The sequence below is a fragment of the Podarcis cretensis genome (assembly GCF_951804945.1).
Source record: "Podarcis cretensis genome assembly, chromosome: 7".
Classification (NCBI taxonomy): Eukaryota; Metazoa; Chordata; class Lepidosauria; order Squamata; family Lacertidae; genus Podarcis; species Podarcis cretensis.
The window spans coordinates 36801765-36826087 of record NC_137176.1 but is presented as its reverse complement, the minus strand read 5'-3'; the positions used below and the strand labels follow the sequence as shown (position 1 = coordinate 36826087).

At 38.3% G+C, this 24323-nt stretch overlaps 1 protein-coding gene across 5 annotated transcripts in view; it reads left to right on the top strand.

The window, feature by feature from the left end:
* The window catches only part of ZNF236 (zinc finger protein 236), a 46290-nt gene that overhangs the window by 3136 nt on the left and 18831 nt on the right, over positions 1–24323 (top strand). For 4 of the 5 annotated variants that reach the window (XM_079983729.1, XM_079983732.1, XM_079983731.1 and 1 more), the window contains exons 2-16: positions 409–551; positions 1393–1557; positions 1828–2006; positions 4912–5036; positions 7337–7509; positions 9195–9341; positions 11259–11330; positions 13733–13897; positions 14839–15052; positions 16918–17190; positions 18347–18550; positions 19725–19869; positions 20949–21209; positions 21936–22186; positions 22646–22747. In XM_079983729.1, coding sequence (XP_079839855.1) covers positions 409–551; positions 1393–1557; positions 1828–2006; positions 4912–5036; positions 7337–7509; positions 9195–9341; positions 11259–11330; positions 13733–13897; positions 14839–15052; positions 16918–17190; positions 18347–18550; positions 19725–19869; positions 20949–21209; positions 21936–22186; positions 22646–22747 — 2619 coding nt within the window. Of the gene's footprint in view, positions 1–392; positions 552–1392; positions 1558–1827; positions 2007–4911; positions 5037–7336; positions 7510–9194; positions 9342–11258; positions 11331–13732; positions 13898–14838; positions 15053–16917; positions 17191–18346; positions 18551–19724; positions 19870–20948; positions 21210–21935; positions 22187–22645; positions 22748–24323 lie in introns of all 5 variants that reach the window. The other variant, XM_079983733.1, reaches the window with a different exon arrangement.

Here is a 24323-nt window from a genome sequence, read left to right as displayed (position 1 = left end):
TATTTGGGGTCTTGAGAATGGGATACAAATGCAGAGTTGCAAGTGCACCTTTCTATTTAGATTGTTCACTGAGTCAGCAGTCGTTTATTATATTTTATATAACTTCTGAAATCACTGTGATTCTACAAGAATAAATAAGAAGATTGCAACCTATGTAACCTGAAAAATTTGTTACAAATTAAAGGGAAAAGAGTAAAGGTTAACTTGCATTTTTAATATATGCTGTTGAGAGCTTTAGGCAATGAAATAATTTATTTTCAAATTATGCATATTTTTTACAATAACAAAACTAGAAAAAAAACCATACGAAACTTTGCAAATGGTAATGGACATTTTTGAGCAGCTGTAAAATAAGCAATCAGAACAAGTAGCATGGTTTCATTTAAAAAAAGTTTGTTTATTTTGTAGATGGTGTTCTAACACTGAATACAGAGAACAATAATTATACCCAGCAAGTACCAAACATCCGTAAGTGTGAGATCTGTTTTCTGTCTTTTTCGAAAGACACACAATTCCAGCGCCATATGAGGGATCATGAGCAAAATGACAAGGTGAGTATCTCAATAAATCTGAGTAGCTCTTGTGACAAAATGACTGATGTGGAATAGGTGCACAAATCTCCATTTAATTTCCTCATGAATCAAATTCCAGGGTTCTTTGTAAACCTAATTTTGAGGAAGCTTAATAACATGGAGCTTTTCTACCTCTTGTCATATGCATATCCAGGAAGATATAAGATATATCACATTTTGAAAGACACTATTCTTGTTTCAAGCTTAGGAAGAAATGGCTGTATTTGGGGCATAACCGCTTGCTCAAGCCACTGAATATATAAATCTATTAATAATCTAGGAAACAACAATATACAAATTCAAGCTTTATCAAGATTCCGCCTGTTTTGTAATGCCATTGTTTTAGGCAATACAAAAGATCTTAATATTATTTAAAATTCTGTTGCACAAATTAAAAATCTAGAATCATAATAAGGAAAGAAGTAAATGAACAAACATTTTCCAGTGAAATGTTTCAGGTTGGTTTTCCTCTCTTAAAGCTGAAATGTGTAAAGCTCAGTTATCACTCCAAAAGTGCATTGTGTGGGGAAAGTTTTAAGGTGTGTTGGCATAAAGATGGTTTTGCAAAGACAGTAAATAAATGCTGTAATAAGGTGTGGAAAAGGAAAGGAAGGCCATTGCAGAGAATTGAAGTTTTACTGTTTTGGCAACTGGCACCATTTCATTTGGCCTTCGTTACTTACTTAAGGAGTTTATATACTAAACCAGTGATGTTTTCGTGGTGGTTTACAATCATAATGATGTGACCTCTGTCTCATATTTTCTCGTCAATGGAATTATGAAGCTTAAATATTGCCTTGATTTTGTTTTCCACAAACAGCCTCATCGATGTGACCAGTGTCCGATGTCGTTTAATGTTGAGTTCAACCTTACACTGCATAAATGTACCCACAATGGAGAAGATCCTACTTGTCCTGTGTGCAACAAAAAATTCTCTAGAGTGGCTAGTCTTAAAGCTCATATTATGCTTCATGAAAAGGAAGAGGTGACTATTATCTTCGTTTTTGAAGTGCATACAGAATACAAAGATGTGGAGGGGAGTAGGGAACTGTTTTTTGACTTGCAAATGGTGTCATGCTTAATAAATTCCACCAAGGATTTTTTGACGTATGTGTGATCCTGATCCCAGATTGTTATAGACAATTTTTCTACCAGCAAAGGATTGAAAATGCTTAAAGTGATGAAATGTTATTATAAAGTAATGTATTTTTATGCTGTTTTAGAAAAGAATCAAACCAGTTTACTATCTTTGCAGAATCTTATATGTTCAGAGTGTGGAGATGAGTTTACTTTGCAGAGCCAGCTGGCCTTACACATGGAAGAACACCGTCAAGAATTGTCTGGAAGCAAAACCCATATCTGTAAAACCTGTAAGAAAGAGGTTGAAACATCTTCCCAACTAAAGGAGCACATGAAAACTCATTACAAAATAAGGTAAGAATAGCTAAACGACTAAAGAACAAGTAGGTTAAAAGCCCAGTAACTTCTCTGGCTGACCCATCATGCTTGCCTTCCTTAGAAACTCTAGGATGAACACCCATAAGCAAAAGTAGGCCAACCAGATTTCACGCTGATAGCTTATCTCAGGTAGCTATTGCCATGAAACATCATCCTTATGCCTAGGTGAAGTTCCACGTGAAGCACAACAGTTAGTAAAGCTGACAGGGTTTTGTTATGCATCCTTCCTTCGTTAATTCAAGTGACTTTTCGTATTGTTGCTTAAACTCTGCTAAACATATCAGGAATATTTTATTTCAAGCGGATAAGTCAGGCATTTTGATTGGCAAGAATACTGTGGAGGAAGATAAATGAGCAAAAGTAAAAATTATGTAGGGAAGCAGAAAATCAATTCAGTAACAGGGAGCTGTTTATAACTAATAGGTAAAGGTAAAGGTACCCCTTCCCGTACGGGCCAGTCGTGTCTGACTCTGGGGTTGCACGCCCATCTCGCTTAAGAGGCCGGGGGCCAGCGCTGTCCGAAGACACTTCCGGGTCACGTGGCCAGCGTGACAAGCTGCATCTGGCGAGCCAGCACCAGCGCAGCACACAGAAATGCCGTTTACCTTCCCGCTAGTAAGCGGTCCCTATTTATCTACTTGCACTTTGACGTGCTTTCGAACTGCTAGGTTGGCAGGCGCTGGGACCAAGCAACGGGAGCGCACCCCGCCGCGGGGATTCGAACTGCCGACCTGACGATCGGCAAGTCCTAGGCGCTGAGGTTTTACCCACAGCGCCACCCGCGTCCCTAGGCTTATAACTAATACTCTGACTTAATTTTAGATGTTAAGCTGCTTAGTGCTGCCCACTCAATCCCACTTGTGGAAATTCTGTACATACATTTCTGCTGTGCCTAAGGTGTAGGATTATGAAGGAGTGTGTGTATGTGTACTTCTGAAACAAGAAGTACACACATATATTTGCATTTTTATACTGTGCACATGACCTGTCTGACATATTCCATGTGTGAGATGGCAAGCACCCATCTTAAGTTTTTATAAGCACTTGTATTCATGGTTGTCAGAGCTGCCTCTAGGTCCCAGCTCACAGAGGACCAACGCTAGGCTGTAGTAATGTACAAAAGTCTTGATTGAAGTTCAGTTTCCATTTCAAAGCCACAGCGTGCAGCCCTACGTCTTAAACCCTAGATCGGCGAAGTCCCGTCTGAGTCTCCTCCCCTATGACACCAGTTTAAGATCCTAGCCCTGCTCCACCTTTTACGCTGCTCTCTCCTCCTCTGGGTCCTCCTGCCCGCTGGGGCATTGCCCTTTCTGGACTCTTCCGACGCTGAGTCGCTTAGCTCCTCCCCCTCCCTCCGGCGGGCTTTAGGACCCGGTTCCCAATCCTCATTCTCTGCTGTCCCGCGCTCCTGTACATTTGAACTTGCCTCTCGCGCCAGCCCAGTGACCTTTCTCCTAACCGTTACAGTACTTCGGTCACTGCTTCCCTCTTCCGGGACACTGGCCGGATCTGACCTCCTCCATTGTCCGACTTTCTGATGGAGGCGTGGTCAGCCCTGCCTTATCTTCTCTCCCTGGTGGGGAATGCACTGGCCCCGATCCTTGGGACTCTTCCCCCCCACTCTGCTCTGGTGGGGAAGCTGGTCCTGATTTCCAGCTACTGCTCTGGGAGTCCCTGCTGCCCCCTTGCTCCTGGGGCATTCCCCTTGGGAACCCCCTACCCCTGGCCACTGGCGCCCCCTTCTGTGAATCTTCCGATTCGCTGGAGAGGCTCATGGAATCCCTCGGTCCACTGTCCTCTTCTCCTACGCTCCCCTCGGATTCTTCCCCTTCGCTCTCCATCTCCTCTCTTCCCTGTGCCTCTGCTCCTGAGCCCCTGACATCATGGTATTTATTTATTTCATAAAATTTATACACCTCTTGATTGTAAAAAACCTCAAAGCAGTTTACAAAAGATAAAATAGTAATACCAAGAAAAAAACCAGCACCAAACTTTTAAAACATAGAAAAGTTAAAATAACCTCAACTTTCTAAGCATGTGGGTGGACTTGCCTAAACAAGAATGTGTTTAGCTGTCACTGAAAAAAGTACAGTGAAGGTGCCTGCATGATCTCAATAGGCAAGAAGTTCCAAAGTTTAGGAGCTGCCACAGAAAATGAACAAGTCCATACAAATGCGGAACAGGTATGATGTGGCTTCGGTAATAGTGCCAATGCTGCCAGTTGGAGGTTGTTGATAGGGCACATGTGGGGTAAGGCAATCTCATAGGTAAATTGCTCCCAAGTTGTTTATTTAAATGTTCACGGCTTCATTAATCAGGAGATAACTGCAGTGTGTTTGACAGTAATCATCAAGTGCCTACTGGGTTTCTTTTGTTGTCTGTGTTTGATACGGATTCAGCCTGGAAAATTTGTAATGAAGCCATAATTATGGTTTGCCCTGTACAGTTATACCTCGGGTTGAATGTGCTTCGGTTTGAGCGTGTTCGAGTTGCACTCTGCGGCAACCCGGAAGTAACGGAGCGTGTTACTTCCAGGTTTCGTCACTTGCGCATGCGCAGACGCTCAAAATGACGTCACGTGCATGCACAGAAGCAGCAAAAAGTGATGCGCACGTGCACAGACGTGCCATCGCTAGTTACGTTTGCTTCTAGATGCGAACGGGGCTCCGGAACAGATCCCGTTCGTATCTAGAGGTACCACTGTATTGTTACCATTAAAGCATCTACAATACTGTATACCTGGCCTTCATTTCTAATTCCAATTCTCTGTAGAACCAGAATTAGTTGGGATAATGATGGTAATCTGTTTACCTTTCAAATGAGGTGATAACATTGCAATTGAATTCACCATAATATTTAACTACTTAATATATGTCTACAGGGTATCAAACAGCAGGTCATACAACAGAAATATTGACAGAAGTGGGTTTACATATTCATGTCCACACTGTGGAAAGACTTTCCAGAAACCAAGTCAGTTAACACGGCATGTTCGAATACACACAGGTAAGGTGAATAAATCTACAGAGATGTGTATTTGAAAATGTGTATAGACTTCAGATAACCTAATGAACACACACTGCTTGCTTTTGCTTCCCTATCTAAATTTTTTAGTTAAATAGGAGAATTGAATTCCTTTCAACTGTTGATGCTAATTAACAAAAGAAGATCTCCAGCTGAGTTGGGAGGTTCAGAACACAGCTCAAGCTATTCCAGCTTAACTCTCTCATCTTCGGCTCAGCTGGGATCCAGTGGACTGAGCCCTAGCCGGGCAGATCTTAAGCTGGTGTAAGCCCTAAAAAAGGGATGTGATGGGACCTGAATTATGCTGGTTGTTAAGCAGGTTCAGCTCAGTCACATGACTTGGCAACCTGGTGTAAGTTAAAAAGGGTGGCGTTAACTCAAACATTATTTTGAAGGCTTGCTTTCTCGCTACCAGACATAAGGTGGCTAAGTTGTCTGGTGGATCATTACACTGGTTTAACTTACACTGGCTTGTTTTATGACAGCTTTTAGTGTATAGGATTGCTCCCTCAGTGTGAAGTGGGACTTAGGAGCATAAATTGCTATATGGATATACAAATTATATGAATGGGGCCAGCTTGTAGTAGGTGCCAGTTTTTGTTGAAGTTTTATTTGGAAAGGGAGCAATGCAAAAAATATTAGATGTTCAAGGTTCAGTGTTGTCCTGTGCTATGTGTACAGCCTGTACAACCTGGGCCAGGGGAACTTACTCAAATACATCAATTTGCTTGTGTCAAGTTTTACTGAAATAACCTTGCAGTTTCCCACTCATGTTATTGAATGGAATAACGAACAGCTGTTTCTGGGTGAACAGCTTGCTTCTGCCTCTTCAAGTTTTGTTGACCTTTTAACTTAAATTTTCATCCTTTTTCCCTTGGCGTTTATTCTCTCAAGCTGGCTTCTGATGCACATTGGCAGGCAAGCTTAATGCAATCATTTTAGACCGTATGGCATGTATATATTGAAATTCTGTGCGGATAAGCTTTAATTAGTATTCTGATATTTGGTATGCCCCTAACTATCAAACATTTTGCGCATTAATGTGTATTAAATAATTTTAATGAAAGTAAATTTAATTCTCAGAAATATGGAATAATATTTTTACAAGGAACCCCTTGTTATATGTGAAATGTAGAAAATGGCCACAAGAGGTCAGCCTTGGCCCTAATTAAGAATTAACTATTTCAGTCCCTCTACTACCACCCCATGAAATATATTCAATTTTCAGGACTTAAGTATATCTTGAGGAGTTAGATGATTAAATCAATGTAAGAGAGATGCAAGCTCCTACAGCTCACTTTAGATTGGCTTGAAAATGACCCCAGGTATTTTGTTGGTTATGGCTTTTCAAAGCAGTCCCTATGCAAATAGTTGGCAATAGTCTTCTCCATCAATTAGCAGACGTTTGGTTTGGTTCCCAAATCTCATACTGCATATTTGCCTCCACAAAGCACAAGAAAGTACAGAACCTGAGAGAAATACATCTGCCCTCAAAAGTCACAAAAATAGGCAAAGCCCTCCCAGCATTAAAAAGCCCCAGCCCACCCAAGTGACAACTAGGCAAGACCCTTGTTGTCTACCCTAAAAGTCACAGACAAGTAAAACTTGCTGATCCACGCCAAAGTCCACACTAACAGAAAAAAACACCAAATGCCTCTCAAAAAGCTACAAACTAATATCGTCCTTTAAGAAACAATCAAAATATCTCCTCAAAAGGCAAAAACCACATTCACCTCCCCAAATCATCCCTGCTAACAAAAAAAACAAGCAGGCAACCCTCCTCCCACCAAACAGGCAGAACATCCTTTCATTCCCCAAACTTATGAAGTAGCAATGCTGCCCTGCTCTCTTCCTTTATTTGCTGAGAGGAATGTCTCTGGGACCAAATGGAGCCTTGATATATGCTCCGTTTGTTTATTTGCCTTGAAGAGTTCTATTTTTAGTCATTTAAGTACTTGGTAAAATTATGGAAATGTAATCAAGTATTTCTTAGTAGTGGTTTAATAGAAGCATGAGCCCCTCATTTACTTGGTTACAAAGCAATATATTTATGTATAGTTGAGAAGGATGATCAGACAAAAAATTACAATGTTTAGGGGGCTATTTTATCTACGAATGTTTGCTAGAGGAAAAAAAATATGGTTTTCCAGTAGAGTATTGTAATCATTGCTCTGTTTTACTGTACTATTTTACGCCAAATGCATTTAGAAATTGTTACAAATGAAAACTCATATTTCTGTTTTATGTGTGTGTGTGTATAAATACAATTTTATTTTTGTTAGGTGAAAGGCCATTTAAATGTAGTGAATGTGGAAAAGCATTTAATCAGAAGGGGGCATTGCAAACCCATATGATTAAACACACCGGTGAAAAACCCCATGCCTGTGCCTTTTGTCCTGCAGCCTTTTCTCAGAAAGGCAATCTTCAATCACATATTCAGAGAGTTCATTCAGAGGTAAATAGCACAGCTCATTTCTGTTATTGGCTACACACTTTAAATGGCAACAGGTCCTGAATTAACATCTTCATCTATATTCAATGCCTGCAGTTTCTGAAACATTCATTTTATGGTCTAATACTAGATGGAAGAAAAACATTTGGTTTCTTTTGTTTTCGATGCATCTATATATTTCCATGGAATTGTAGTAGATAATTTTTGGTCAAGTTTTTGACTTCTTTCATGAGAAGTTCTTTCTCTCTGGGGAAGGGAGGAAATCCCCCCCTTACATTGTTTTTACACCTGCCCCTTCCCCCTTTTGCCCCTTCAGTGCAGCCACTAACAGCTATCATTACTTGCCCCCTTGTCTGTTAGATTCCATATTGTCTTCACAGTCACCCTATTTTCATCAACCTCTTCCAGACAGGAGAGGAGAAGGACTCGCTCTGCCTGATTGCTGAGCAGCCTACTAGGGGGTATCGTCATTAGAAATATTGGTGGATGATAATAGTGAAGTAGCAGTGATAATGGCAGAGTTCAGAAAGGATAAGATGAGGAGGTGTTCCATTGAAAGGGGAATGGAGATTTAAGCGTGAAAGGTGTACAAAGGGCAGAGGCAGTATGAGTTCCAAAAAAACCATCTATGAAATGTCACTGGTAATAGTGTAGCAGAAAAATTTACATAGCTCCTTCTGGAGCACACAAAAGCAGTTGTTCACTAAATAATACTCCCCTGATGAAGAGTTACTTTAGGGCAAAAGTAGAGATGCTAGCAATGTTTTCCATTCTTGGCCTGAATATAAGCTTCAGTAGTTTGAAGTTTTTATCTCAAAGAAGAGCTGAGCATTGCAAGGTTCCCAAATCATTCTCCTTAGACTAAAGGCCAAGTTAGAAAGAATTCCTTACTTAAATAGTCACACCTGAACCCTTCTCCACTTTGAAATTTAAACAATATTTTACTGTCCAGGGTAGCAGGGTTGGAGCACTCTAGAGCAGGAGTGAGAAAGTGGAAGTTCCGATCTTTTCCCTCTCTCCCTCTCCCATGAAGTAGGTTTCCCGTGGTCCTTCAGAATGTGGTTCTGACTTCAAAAGTTGTATTGGCTTTGAAAAGAAGCTGAGCTGTTTCCAGTTGTGGGAGTTAAGTAATTGAACTTACTTTCTGAGCCACTCTGACACAAGCTGGATGGAAGTCTCATCACTATTCAAACTTACTAGGTTTTATAGAATGTTAAATCATCTTTTTTGTCCTATTTTGATTTGAGTTGCCATCCTCTTTGTGCTACACTTCCCTGCTCCTACCTCCCAGGTGGCTCCATCTCTAATCTGACACTTTCCTGCTTATATTTTATGACCCCCCACTTTAATCACAGCATTTATATGAGGTACTAATTAACTTACTTAGTTTCAGCTACCAAACAAGCAAGCCCATTGACATTGTTATTCGTGGTTCAAAGAGTTTTCCATTTTTGGGGTGGAAGATAGTGTTCATTTGGTGAGTGGGAATAATTATGACATGTACAATGCTTAATAATATGGCTGGGCTTTTCCAGATCTTTAATGCCTTGAGTTCATCTGTAATTCAAATTTTACTGCACTGGTAGCTGGGGAATAAAACAGGGCTAAGGAGATGCTGGCTATAGTTTGTGTGGTTGTAACTGCAAAGTTTTAAGACTGAGCATTCCTCTCCTCTTTTGTTCCTAAAGGTGAAGAATGGCCCTACATATAACTGTACAGAATGCAGTTGTATCTTCAAAAGTTTAGGCAGCTTAAATACTCATATCAGCAAGATGCATATGAGTAGCACACAGAATACAACGAGTTCTACTACAGAAACATCTCCCTTGACAACGGTAACCTTTACATTCTCATCTCTTTTGGTAAAGGGAAGCAGGCTCCCAATGTCTTTGCTCTTTGAGATAAATATTCTGTTTGTGTATGTGTGAGATATGTCATCACACTTCCTTCTAGGTGAGGCAAAATCCAGCAAGAATTATTTCCTTTAGGTCCCTCTGAAATCAATGGTTTTGCAACACCACAGTCCTCTTGGGCAATGCCAATTCATTTCAGCGAGGCGTGCCTACAGAATTGCCAAATGAACTGTGCCATTGCCTTAATTTTTCTTTTTTTAAACAGGCGAGTCAAAGATTCTTGACAAGTAATTCATTAATTCATTGCCTGGTGTCCATGTATTGGGGATGTGCACTTTTGATCATTTAATCTTGCCTTGTAAAGCTTGCTTCCCCTTCCTCTAGATTCATCTGTGTATAGAAGATCCAGTACCTTAAGCTTTGTGCATCTGATGAAGTAGGCTCTTGACTGTGAAAGCTCACAGTGTTAGCCTTTAGGGAGCTGCAGGAGTCGTTGTCATTTTGATACAAAAGATTTAACACAGTTACTTTTTTAAAACAACTTCAATATTTTTATTTTTTTTAAAAGGACTGTTTTGACTTTCAGGTATTGCTGTTTTTCATTATTGGAGAAATGTTGGTTTTGTTTGGACCTCACCCTAAACCATATTTAAAATTAAACTATGTTTTAAACATGAACAAGTAGCATACTGGAGCATGCTGCTCAGCTGTCACTTCTGTGGTCCTCTGCTACTCCTTTTGTGTGCCAAAGAAAGAACAGATTGGAGGTTGGCTTCATGATGTACAAACATAACACTTGTGGCTTGTTTCTTGCAAACAAACTAAGTGGTAAGCCCCAAACAAACTGGTTTCTGCTTGTGGTTTGGTTTGGTGAGAAGCAAGTCATGAGCATTGTTTCTCATATAACACAAAGCCAGGCGGTGGTTTGTTTCCCCTACCTTCCGGTGTGCTAAAGGAAGGAACAGTGGAGGAGTACAGTGGGGGCTTTTGAGTACCATGCATTATCATGCTTCTTGTTCATGTTAAATCATAGCTGTGAATCAACAGTGCTCAGACTATTGTGTTAAAGTCACACATTGCCTTTCTCTTTAATATTCATGTCAGATGCAGAATATTTCTTACTTTCTAGCTAAAATGCACTTAGGGAGAAATCCAGTGCACTAAAAGCTGGCCCAAAACCAAGTTACACCAGATCCAAACCCCGTTCAGCAGCGGGGCTACTGCTTTGGCTGTACTGAAGCCTGGCAGAGGGAAATCAGTCCTTTAAACTAGTGTTCCATGCTGGTTTGCCAGGTCATGTGACTGAGCTGAATGGGCTTAGGATGCAGCCTAACCCTTCTCTCTGGTCCTGCCCCTGCCACACCCCTTTTAGGGGCTGGTTGAGTCTGAGATCTGCTGTATCTTAAACTGGTTATTGTGGTGGATATTGACATAAACTGTCCCCTTAAGGAAACTAATTTAAAGAAAAGAACATTGTGAATTCAAAAATTTAACAAAACCAATTTTATGCAGTAATGTCCTTGTGGCTAAAATAAAAGGAAACAGCTAAGTGTATACTTTAATTTGATTAGCCATTATCTTGCTTGAGTTTTAATAGATTAGTTACCAGCAGTTGCCCTTATTCATTTAAGTGCCACTTATATCCAGTAATCAGGTATATGCTAAAGAGGAAAATCAGGGTTTTGTATCTTAATTGCTAGAAAAATAATACAACTGAAGTAGCTGTGTAAATTAAAAAATGTGATTTAAGAATATGTTTTTCTGTATAATTGAATACTTTTTTTTTTTAAAAAAAGCATTATACTGTTTTGCTTGATCTTAATTGGCAGTGGCAGTATAACATTTTAGATTTGCATATTTTATTTTTGTACAGTTAATGCTTCTATTCTTTTTTCATAGGATTCTGTGGCTCAGCCTCTGACTTTAGCAACAGTTAATTTGCTACAGCCTGTTGATAATAAATGGAAGAATGTGAGTATTCTAATTCTTAGCTTAATTGTGTTGCATTGTTATGGTAAAACATATCTTGCAAAATTTTCCACATCTTTGGATTGTGCTACAAAGTTTATTACATCTCCGTAAAACAGTTCAAAGATGTTGCAAGCTACTTTAGAGACTTCAAAGAACTTTATGCTGTGCGTTTCCACCTTAGGACCCTATTTTAATCATTTGTAAGGGTAATTTTTGTGCAGCTTGCAAGAATAGGGGATGATAATTCAGTGGGAAAAGAATGTCGTGATCCTGTTGCCAGGGTTCGCAGAGTGTGCACTTGCATGGTGCATGTAGTCACACAATAAGGGCGATTCTCTCATGGAATGGGGCTGAAGCCAAACCTAAATAGGTGGCTAATGCTGTCAGAGTCAGTATTGTATGCCATTTTTTATTTATTTACTTTCAAATATCTATACCACACTTCCATAAAAATATAGCAAGGTGGCATACAACATATAAACAAGGCTATAATAACATCAGTAAATACTTGTCGATAAAGAAAGAAAGAAAGAAAGAAAGAAAGAAAGAAAGAAATGTTGCAAAGTTCTGTCTAAACAATATAGCTTTTGAAAGATATCTAAATGAAGACATAACTTCTGCTGAACCTCTACTGGCAAGGAGCTTCACAGAACAGGGCCTGCCACCAAAGGCTCAGATCCTGGAAAAGAACCTCAGGAACCTCAGGAATGTTGGGTGTGTGCATTGTGGTGGAATAAGAGGTTGATGCTCATGTAAAGTAGCTAAGATTGTAAAAGAGCATTTCTGAAATGGGGCCAGTGTGCTTGGTGTGAAAGTAGAAAAGCATTGCTATTGCTAGCTTTTTAATACTTATTGACAGGGTGGATTTGATTTAAATCACGGTTTAAATCACTAGCCAGTAAGACTTGATTTAAACCTTCCTTTTTTTTACAGAAAGACTCATTCTTGCTGATATAATCTTAATATTTACAACCAGAGGAAGGTTTCATTTTTGTAATAATAAATTTTCAGAGTAGTTTTTACATTTATATCAAAAATTACTGATTTGGTTATACTGTTAGAAATACATAGATAATTATGAAATTATTGTGAGGTTTAATAAGTTAACTTTATATTTGGACAACTTTTCTGCTGTACTTTATTGGAAGGAGAAAAATAATCATTTCCTTAATTACAATTTAAACAATTTATTTAACTAAAGCAATAACATTATAGCATATATATCCATGTTTGTTAACTGATGTGGTTAAACGTTTTTTGTTTTTTTTTGTTGTTTTTTAAAAACAGACTGAGTTTTAGTACACATGAAAAACTTAAAACAAAACCATTATTTCCAGATGAATAGCCTTTGGACTATAATATAACTTAAATAGAAAACTACCTTTAGAAATATTTTTCCTCCCAACACATTTTATTTTAATATTGATTTTTATCCACCCTGCTTATTGATAAGAATTTAATAAATAGATGTTCAAAATAGATGCATCTGTCCTCTTTGAACGTCTTGAACTTTTGTTTGTGTATCCACCCTTACAGAAGGATAATTTTATAATTTAAATTAGACCTGTAAATTGATATCTTACTGCCTCTTTCGTAGTTATTTTATTTTTATATATTTCTATATTTTGCACTTTTTCTGCAAATATTTAACCAGTTGGCGGATAAATTGGTTCCCAAAGGGGAAGAGCATGCTAATATGAATGCACAGCAGAAATGAATGCTGGATGTTATTGTTGCAGTACCTTGGAAATTCTTGGCTTGCAAGTTCAGTTTCATACTTTCTCATTATTCCAGATATTGTGTAGTTAGAAATGAACTGGTCTTTCAGACTTGACGTTTACATATGGTAATAAATTAAGGCTCATTATTCATTAATGTACATCCTTTGGGGGGGGGGGGGACCGTATGTGCATTTTTCTAGATAGCCCAAGTTGCTTGAAGTTGATCAGTACATTCATAGTGGTAGTTGAACTAGAACTTTTGAAACCTTTTTTGTATTGACCCAGCTTATGTCCAGAAAGTAAATGGTTGAGCCTCCATAGCTTGATTTTAAGACAACAAGCCAGATCAGTATCGTGCAAAGCTTCAATCCTCTTATGGGCATTCTACAAACTTTCATTTATTCATTTATAACTAAACCTTTTCTGACCGGTAACAGTTTGTTGTAGTATTTTGCTTGGTTGTTATATGATCCACACTGGTTTTTCATTTGTTTCTGAATGCTATTCATGAATGACACTTTTGAAATACTTGCTCTTAATATAGGGATTACTGTACAGTACGTAAGTAGGCAAGTCCTGTAAAAAACAACAACAAACAGTTACATTCCAAATGTTTTGTATTGTTTAATTCCTTTACAAATGACATTTGTATATTTAAAACGACATCTCTTTTGTCAACAGACAGAAAATCCAGTAACTTCAGTGGCAGGACATCAAGGTCAGCAGTCTGTAACTGACGTTATTCAGCAACTGCTTGAGTTGTCAGAGCCAGTGGAAAATAATCAGTCTCAGCAACCTGGTCAGCAACTCAGTATGGCTGTGGGAATAAACAGAGACATTTTGCAGGTAGGGTAAAAAACTATTTTGGAACCTTACCTACTCTTTCCTAAAATTTAGTAGGCTAGGTGGGGTGGAGGAAACAATTGTCTTCCCTATACTGCGTCAAATCACCTCTTAACTTCACCCTGCTAGATTGTGCTGGGAGCTGAGAAGAGTCACATGTGGAGAAAAGAGTACTAGGTACATTAGGCTATGGTGAGTGGTCCATGACTGCTTTCATCCTAACACAGTAATAAAGGAGTGGATGGTCCTCCAGTTGTTAGACTTCAGCTCCCATCCGTTCCAGCCAGCATGGTCAATGGGAATCGTAGATCTACAACCTCTGAAAGGCTTCCCATCTCTGCCCTAGTGTTTGCTGTGTTTGATTCCCAGTAGCTGAGGTAAATATAGAAAATTACTGCTTGATGCAAGACTCCTCTGTCCCTAGTGTTGAGCATTCTTGAGGGAATGGCAATAGCAACTGCTAAGTACTTTTTCCAGTGAGCTTCATTCTCCATTCTTCGGTGTCCAGAGCAGTCAGCTTTAATAAAAAAGAGGTAAATGTAGGAATTTTGTTTTTTAAAATAGTGGCATTATATGACAATTTTTCTTCTAAAAAAGCGGTGCTAATTAAACCTGGTAAAGCTGTAGCTTTTTGCAAACAGAGAATGTTCCTCTAGTTTGACAAAATTCCATTGGGTAATGGATTGAAATTGTTAGGATTTCTGCTCTGATTTTCTGAAAGAGAGGGTGCTGCATTTGTTAGATTCTAAATATTGCTTCTAATATAACAAGTGACTGTTGACTTCAGATTTTTTTCTCACAAGTAAAAAAAAAAAGTTATCTGAAGACTTCAAAATAGTCAAAATATAATTCTTTGTATAGTTGACTTATTGCATTCTTGCCAAAACCTTTGGTCACGTATTTATGAATCATGCGCTCAGTTTAATTCATTATGTTTGTCTTAGCAAGCCTTGGAAAACAGTGGGCTGTCTTCAATCCCAGTCTCAACAAATGCAGACTGCAGTGAAAACAAGACTCCATCAAGTCAGGATGAAAATGCAGAAGTTCAGAATCAAGTCAACACTAGCAATCCAGAACCAATTAAAGAGCAAGAAAATCCAGAAAAAGTGGAGAAAAAGGAAAAAAGAGTTCTGAAGAAAAAGTCCCAGTTTCTACCTGGTAATAATGAAATTGTTCACTATATAATACCATTTATTATTGTTTATCACATTCATTTTTCCTTCTTGTCACCATCCCGTGGAACAGATACTGGGTCCTTTCAATTCACTAGGAGTCAGGTTCTCTGAAGACAACTTGGCTGGGGATTGGACTAGGATGCAATTTCTGCTCCCTCATTGGAGCCAATCTCTTGTCCTCTTGGAGAATCGGGTGGAAGATTAGATGGGTGAAAATATGAGGTTGGAGGGAGAAGAGTCAGTGGAAGAAGATTGGAAGAAATTTAAAGTTTATTTACAGAAACATTGTAAAATTAAGGAATGTTAGAAGGAGGTTGGAATGAAGTTATGTGGCTTTAGTGGAAATATTATAAAGGATTAAGTAAAAATAGATTGTTAATGGAGGAAAGGAGGAAAGGTAAAGTTACATTATATTAAGATAAATTATAGGATAAAAATTGGGAAAGATGGAAAGGATTTGCTGAAATAGCTAACTGAACTAGAATACAAAAAAAGGGAGGTGCGAGGAGGTCAAGGAAACAAGTAAATGAAAGATAAGTTATGGGAAGGTTTGTTGTGTTTTTTAATTGTTTCTATTTTTCTGTTTTTCTGTTTTCTATTATTATTTTTTTCTATTTTCTTCTGTTTTTACTGTGATGTGTTTTTATGTTTTTGTTTAACTTGGAATTATTTCTTTTTCTTTTTGTAACATTTAAAACTTTAATAAATATTTTTTTAAAAAATAATAATAAGAAAATATGAGGTTGGGTGTAGTTTACCAGTCTTGTAAACTTAGTCCCCTTGTCCTAGAAGTCCAGGAGGGGTGAGTTGATCACATTCTGGGTTCTTGGTCTTGCCAATGTGTACCAGGGACTGACTACTCATAACCAGACACGACTCTAATCCCAGTATTCCCAAGACTTGGGCACCCTAACTTTCTGGCTAGAAAAATTCCAATCTCCTTTTTTCCATGAGAAGGTTAGGTAATTCTTGCACTGTGCAGAACAAATAACTCTTAATGTGCTCTTCACATGTAGCAAAGGATTCAGACCCATTGTAACCTCAGTTCCCATGTTCTGGTTTTTCTTGAAGATGGGCTCAAGCGAGGTCTTAAGCCTTACATTCTCAGTGACAACTGACAGACTATTTTTAGCTGGTGAGGTCCAGTAGTTCTCCTCATGTCCTCCTTAGGGCTGCCACACATCTCCCCATTGTAAAGTAAATATAATCACCAAACATCTCTTAGAGGTGTTCACTTTTTAACTCTTAGTCAAGACTGTATTCCTTGTAGTTATTAACTCACAGGCTAGTCCTCTGGCCAGACCTTTTCTTAGTTTCTAAAACCAATTCCCATTTCCATCTTATGCTCTAAAACTAAGCATATTAATGGAACCGCTAAAATCTTACCTGTGCAGGACACATGCCCTTCAATCAATTCCCCTCCGTTTGCCACTTTTGAGGAGAGTTATGACACCTTAAACTATCTTACCCATAAAAACAGTGCTACTTGAATATTCTACTCTTTTCAAATATATTAAACACCTTCTCTTAATTAATACATTTTTCCAATAGAATTTATTTAGGGCAGTTGATCGGTTTAAAGAAAACCTCACTGTATAATCTAGTTCCATTTATTTCCTGTTGCTTGTTTTATTTTAATCTAATATTGTGGTTAAAGCTAGTACAGTTTTGTTTAAATCTGAGAAGAGCCGTGACTAAAGGGAAATGGAAGATGTCTTCACTTTGTTTACCATAATTTAATATTGAGTCTCCTTTTCAAATTCTGACCTTTCTTTCTGAGACTGTTGTATTAATAGTATTTTAAGTAGTAAAATATGTACTTCTGTGATCTCTAAAATTATATTTCAGGTACCATACGTGAGGAAAATGGAATACGATGGCATATTTGTCCGTATTGTTCTAAAGAATTTAAAAAGCCCAGTGATCTAGTGAGACACATCCGCATTCACACTCATGAAAAGCCATTTAAATGTCCGCAGTGTTTCCGGGCCTTTGCTGTGAAGAGCACCCTCACAGCACACATTAAAACACATACCGGCATTAAGGCTTTTAAGTGCCAGTACTGTATGAAGAGCTTTTCTACCTCAGGAAGTTTAAAAGTGCATATTCGCTTACATACAGGTAAGCTGTCACATTTATCTTTTTGTAATACTGAGAGAACTTCCTTAGGAATCGGAAAGTCTTACTGAAAGTTGCTTATGTGCCTTTTACATGCAGGACATTTTATCTGATTAAATAGCAAGAAATCTGAAAATATTTTTTCCCCAGTTTTTTTTTTTTTACAGTTTTAATCAGTAATATGAAAAACTTCAAATATTTTCGACTTCCAGGTTTGAAATCTTGCCAAGTTCTCACTTTAGCAAGGGATGTTAATTTTTTTTTTTTTTTATGTCAGGAGCTTCATCTGCATGTCTATTTTAACCAAAGCAGGGTGAGGCAGTGAAATTGTATTGGCTCAACCCACATTGCCTTCATGCACTGTTCATAAAATTTTACAGAAGAGTTGCCATGTTATTCTTTTGCAGAAAATACAACAGAACTTTGTTTTTGCTTATCCTCTAATTTACTAGTCCTTAAGATGCCGTAAAAGTAAAACTCTTCATTGGTTGTGGCTGTAATATATAACTGATGCTCAAGTGATTTTCACTTTAAGTTTCACATGTATTAGCCCAATAATGCATGATCCTTAAATGACAAAATTGGGACTATAGATTGACTTTATATTGCGTGTTATGTATGGATAACATGTGGTAGAAAGACAGGTGGATGGATGAAATTTTGGTGTTCCACCACAGGTTGGTTATACTTACTTTTGTCAGTGTTTGACTGGGACAGTAGTTGTATTTAAGATGTGATTTGAATAAGCATCCTGTAACATGTGCAGTATTATTTAAATGTGGATATTGCCAGTGCTGTACTATGTTGCTTTTGGATGTGTATTGCCACCCACGGTCAGGTGTAACTCATCTCATTTAGCTATGTTTAGGTAGAGCTGGATTGGGTAGTAAATGTTTCGGAGCATGGAAGAGGAGCAGGAAGAAGTGTGCAAGTCCAAATATTGCATATGAACTCAGTGTCCTACACTGGTAGGACATCAGTATCGCACAGACTTTATTTCGCGCAGACTTTATCACACAGACATATTTCACATGCTGAATTATGTATAGAGGCTGTAAAGGGGAAAGTTTCTAGATGAGGTCAAGAAATACATTTACCTTTTTGTCTTGCTTTCGAAGCTGTAGAATATTAAACACATCATACGCTATTCTTTTTTTAGGTATTAGACCTTTTGCTTGCCCACACTGTGATAAAAAGTTCCGAACTTCTGGTCACAGAAAGACACACATTGCCTCTCATTTTAAACACACGGAACTAAGAAAGATGAGGCATCAGCGTAAACCTGCAAAGTTTCGTACAGGAAAGACAAGTGTTCCAGTACCTGATATCCCTTTGCAAGAACCTATACTCATCACAGATTTAGGTAAAGTGTGCACAGTATGATTTGCTTGCATAAAATCTTACTTTTTTGTTTTAGAATAAAACTAAAAACCAGGATTCCCGGTTGACCAAAGAGATGCCTGAGGAAAATGCTTGTCGATTGCGTTTTGATGGTCATTACTGTGAAAGCTGTTATGTAATTAGGCATGTAGCTTACTTTGTAGTCCGAGCCATTGATTCGGTTAAAGAGACATTTTGGATAGAGCACAGTGTCTGCTGCGGTAATGCAGTTATCATGACTTGCAGCATTACACTTATAACACAAGCTCAGTATGTGGTTCATGGAACAAATCAGATTTGTATGCCTGTAATTGTGTGAAAAGCTGAAAGATGATACGTAGTAGTTTTTAAAATTTTATGCAGGGAAGATATACAAGCAAAGAAATATTCTACATTTTCAGCATAATTGTTCTCAGCCTGTTGGTCATCTGAGATTTTAAATAGCATAGTGTAAATAACTACCAGGTCTTTGCAAAATTAAGCTGGTACCTTCTGATGGCTAGTTTGTTCATTAAAAAAAGGAAATCATTTCCTTAGATAGACACACAGGAATATATTTAAGGTTTTAAAGAGTGTTTTACGTTTTAACATTCACATAATCTAAAGTAACAATAGTGTCTTCTTTTCTCCATATGAAGTGGGAGGAAGGGTATAATTACAATAATTACATTTTATTTATAATTGCATTTCATTTAGGAGAAAGAATATGGCAGTATTTGGGCAATCAGGATCTTGGCTTAATATGCTGAGATAGGTACAAAGGTCAGGCACCTGCATGCAACTATGTTACTCCTCCCTTCTTAGAAACACGTAATCATGCCAGGAAGCCTCAGTTAACCAGAGCTTCTCATTGCATTCAGACTGGGAATTATGGTTATTACTTCTAAGCAAGCCAGAACACGAAGCCATGATTTAAAGATGGCTTCAGTATTCTGGCTGTTTTGGAAGCCCTTAACCATAGGAAGTGTGGTTCCTGACATGCTTCACCATTCATGTGAAGAGCAAAGCAGTTGTGGGCGGCTGAAGTTTGTCCATATTTCAGTTTCTTAAGCTAAGAGCATGACCATTTGAAAACAGCTGCTGTTAGGTGTTACAATTGTTTCAGTATTTGAAACTGTCTCAGTTTGATCCATCTTTTTCTTTCCTTCTCTATACAGGTCTTATCCAGCCAATCCCAAGAAATAGCCAGTTCTTCCAAAATTACTTCAATAATAATTTTGTGAATGAAGCGGATAGGCCATATAAATGTTATTACTGTCATAGAGCATATAAAAAGTCTTGCCATCTTAAACAGCATATACGGTAAATGCAAGAGCAAAGATGTGGGTGGCTGAGAGAATGTTCTAAAAATTAAAGAACAGGAAATAGTTCTTTCTCTGTATTCTCACATCTGTCCCGTGCTGCTATACTGCCAATATACTTGCTGTTTCACCTTCGTTCCAAAGGCATAGAACATTAAGGTTTAGAAAGCACAAAATACAGAGCTGCGGGAGAGTGTAATTTTTTTTCTTTGTGAGATTAAGAGGGAATCTTCACTTCCCTAAATAGTGCTGACTTTGTCCTGCGAATAGTGAGGTGCCCTGTATACCCAAATTAGATAAATATATTAAAATAAATAGATGGTATAATAATGTAATTATTTCATCATATAATTTTACTGTATGCTAGTGCTCAGCACCCCTAAGTTTAGATCCACCCCAAATCATGATGCATTATGCCTAGCTTATTCCACCCTACTCCCTTTGAACCACTGCTTCTTCCTTAACAATCAGCAGTAATGATAAAATAATTTATAGAAGTACAGCATCATGTTTATAACTTGGGCTAGGTAGTAACAAATTTATGGGTTCAACCCTGTAACTGGAAATAATTATAGCTGTAGAATAAATAATTACTTTTAGGTTTATATATTTAAAAAAACCAGTTATAATGTAATTTAGTATGACTATATACTAATAACAAACTCATTCTCCAAGTACTTATTTGTATGCGGCTATATTGGCACCATCTACGCATAGTAGGAACATACTAGTAGGATTGGGGGAAACCAGAGCTTCACAGAAGCATGTGCACATGCACACACCCTTCAGAAAAAAATATGTAAGGGAGAGAAGAGACATCAAAACAGTTAAGTGAGGACCAAACATGTTCAGTGGGCACAAAACGCTGGCTGATGCTTTGTGGGGGATGGCTTGAAACTTGGAACAGCAGCATTTTGTTGCAGGTCCTACTGTGAACGTATAATAAATTACTTACAAATCAGTTTTGCTGATTTGGGAACAGTTATATGAGTGCCCCTCTTCCACCTGATCATTAATAATCTTGAACTTGAACATTTGCTCTTCCTTCTGTCACACTTTGGCATTTATTTATTTTTTAAGATCACATACTGGTGAGAAACCATTCAAATGTTCTCAGTGTGGAAGAGGCTTTGTGTCTGCTGGAGTATTGAAAGCACATATCCGAACACACACAGGATTGAAAGCTTTCAAGTGTCTAATATGCAACGGGGCTTTCACAACTGGCGGGAGTCTAAGGAGGCATATGGGCATCCATAATGACCTTCGACCATATATGTGCCCATATTGTCAGAAAACATTCAAAACCTCATTAAACTGCAAAAAACACATGAAAACTCACAGGTACGTGCATTTTAACTATGCTTTCTACAAGCACTTGATCTTGTATTGCTACTGTCTGCTTGGGCAGCCAACCTTTTCAGTTTGGGAATTTTAAGGGGTCTTCTCAGTGTGCCAATAATGAATTCCTAACCAACTTCTAAATGAGTGATTAGGGCTGGCATGGTGTCAGCATTTGGCTTGGTCATGCAAGGGTCAGGGCCCCAGCAGTTACACATTGATACTACTATAAAACAAAACAAAAAAATGTTCAAGGCCAATCACTGGGTAGGGAAGCACTAGGTTGGACAACTGTAGCATCTCCCTTTGTCCAGTGCTTGGTCCTGTCTCCAGTCTAGTGTTATTTTGCAATTTTATATTGGGGCACAGAGGACCCTTGACAGATGTATTTTCTGGGGTGGTGGAGTAGGAAAATGTAGTTATGTTGGGTCTGGGACTTCTCCACGTAGTGTAGGACCCATCTCAATGTTCAGCTAACATTGTGTGTCAATGCCACCAGTTGTCCTTGCAGCTCACAGCAACATGGTGCCCATTTTGTAAGTAATATTTTGTTGCAGGTGAGCAGAATGGAAATTTGCTATGATTGAAGGAAGATAGGAAGGTAGTCAAATACAAACTAAGTTATTTTGTTATCCTGAGGTTTTTTAGATATACGCACAGTTAAAAGATGCTCCTACTGTCAACCTCATGTTTTGTTAGTGCAATAGAACTGTCGTCTTCCTCTCTCAGGTATGAGCTTGCACAACAGCTGCAACAGCACCAGCAAGCTGCTTCAATTGATGATACAACAGTAGACCAGCAGAGCATTCATGTTTCTACTCAGATGCAAGTTGAGATTGAAAGTGAAGAGCTGCAGCAAACTGAAGCTGTCACAACAGATCAAGAAACTATTTTAGATTTGGACCAGCAGCAGGTTGTGGACTCGGAGGAAACTGAACTGAGGCCACAGTTGACTGATCAACCACTTGGTCAAGAGGAAGGTAAATGTAGTAGAAAAGATTGGTAAATAAGTCAGTTTAAAGGGAAATTTGTTTAGCAGCTATCCTTAAATGTTGTGATTAGGCTTAATGAACCTGATTTTTTTGCGAGTCTACTGTGCAAAGCTGCAGCAGTAGCTGAGTGGTGATATGAATGGTCTTATTAATGCATCATTTATTGGGGACAAATCTCAACTCAGTATAAGTTTCAGGCTTTCTGTGAACCTTCCTTTCATTGCAGAAAGAAAGTCACATTAGACCCAAGCTGCAGCTCGTTCATTGAACATGATCAGTATTAGAAACAGATGTGACAGCTAGAAGCTAAATGATACCTTAAACCTGGGTTATGGGTACCACAACAGAGTGCCTAGGCATGCTTTTTATAGCAAGAATACAAAGCTGAAATTTAATGGACTGCAGTAAAATCTTATGTTCATTTTTCACATTTCATTTCATTTCCAGATAGATTTGTGACATCCCAACATGCACTGCAAGAAAATATGAATCAGTTTGAGCAGCAGACTATAGGACAGCAATCATTTGATCAGCAAGCATTATCACAAGGTTAGTAAATGTCTAAATAATACTTTTCAAAGTGACCTATGAGTATGTTTTTGCAATGTTTGAAAGCTTCAACAGCATTCAGCTCCACAGTGACTGCAGTTCCGGAACGTCACCACATCTACAGAAAAAGGTTGGTGCTTGTGAAACTGATTGAGTGGAGTTTCAGAGCCAATCTAATTTGTGAAACTACAGGTTTAATTATTTTCTTTTAGGAAAGTTTTCTGTTTTATTCATCTCATAGAAATGTAAGGTATTAAGTAATGCTAGACAAAGCATGGTTTTAAATCTGTATTGTAGAAGATTTCTATTTTACTTGGAATGCTCTCTACAGATTTCCTATTCTTTGAAGGTTATTTGATGTTCCTGGAGCACATATATAAAGAAACATGTGTTTAACTTGATGGACCCTCTCTCTTTGTCTACATATGTGCTTCATTGTTCTTAGTTTTTTTTTTACTAGTAAGATAGGAAAATGAAAGTCTTATATTATAGTTGCATTGTCCTTCCATGATGATAGTTCCCCTGCTGTCAGGGAGAAGGAGGGTCTTGGGGAAGGAGAACATCACTCTGAGGAAAAGGGAAACAGCTCCTTAGAAAGGGACTCATTCTTTGGGGGATGAGCAGCTATACTCGTGCTGAGGATATTTCTCTAGGGGTGGGGTGGAGGGATCCTGGCGGTGGGCAATTTGATCATTAGGAACATATACCTATCCCCTAGATTGCTTGGTAGATAGTTCTGAAATGGAGTCAGTGGTTGTGATGCATGGTGGCTTCTTTCAAAAAATGGAAGTCTTGTCTAAATGAAGAGAACAAAAAGGAATATAAACTTTGGCACAAGAAGTGCAAGTGTAAGGGATGCTTAAAAAAGAATTTGAGGAGCACCTTGCTAAGAACATTGAGACCAACATCAAGTACTGTAGTTCTTTAAAATAAATTTTAAAGTGTTCTGCTGATTTCTCTGTCTTGTGATTACGAATGCCAGATTTATGTCCATTTATCCTTTGGCGTAAGGTTTGTCCTGTTTGTCCAATATAGACAGCTGAAGAGCACTGCTGGCATTTGATGGCGTACACTATGTTAGATGATTAGAAGATGAGCCATTAAGTAGGCCTGAGATGGTATGTTTGATGTTGTTGGGGCCGGTAATGGTACTACCCAGGTGTATGTGGCAACAAAGTTGGCATCTGGGTTTATTGCAGGCACACACAGTTTCCATGTTAAGTTTGGTTGCTGTATTATTGTGGGTGAGGAGGAATTTAAGATTGGGTGGCTGTCTGTAGGCTATGAAAGGTCATCCTCCCAGAGCTTGAGACAGAGACTTCAGTCTCCCAGGACATTCAATACAAGATCTCAAAGTGGCTGTCTTATTACAAAAGAATTTCAGGAATAGATTTGAAAGAGAAGTTGCTGAATTACAACTTATCACTAAATTGAAAATATGGAGAGACCTGGTCTGAACAGCAATATTGGATTCTTATCCCATTACACAGGCTAAAACGATTCTTGGTCCTTTACGTAAAGGTAAAGGTAAAGGTACCCCTGCCGTACGGGCCAGTCGTGTCCGACTCTAGGGTTG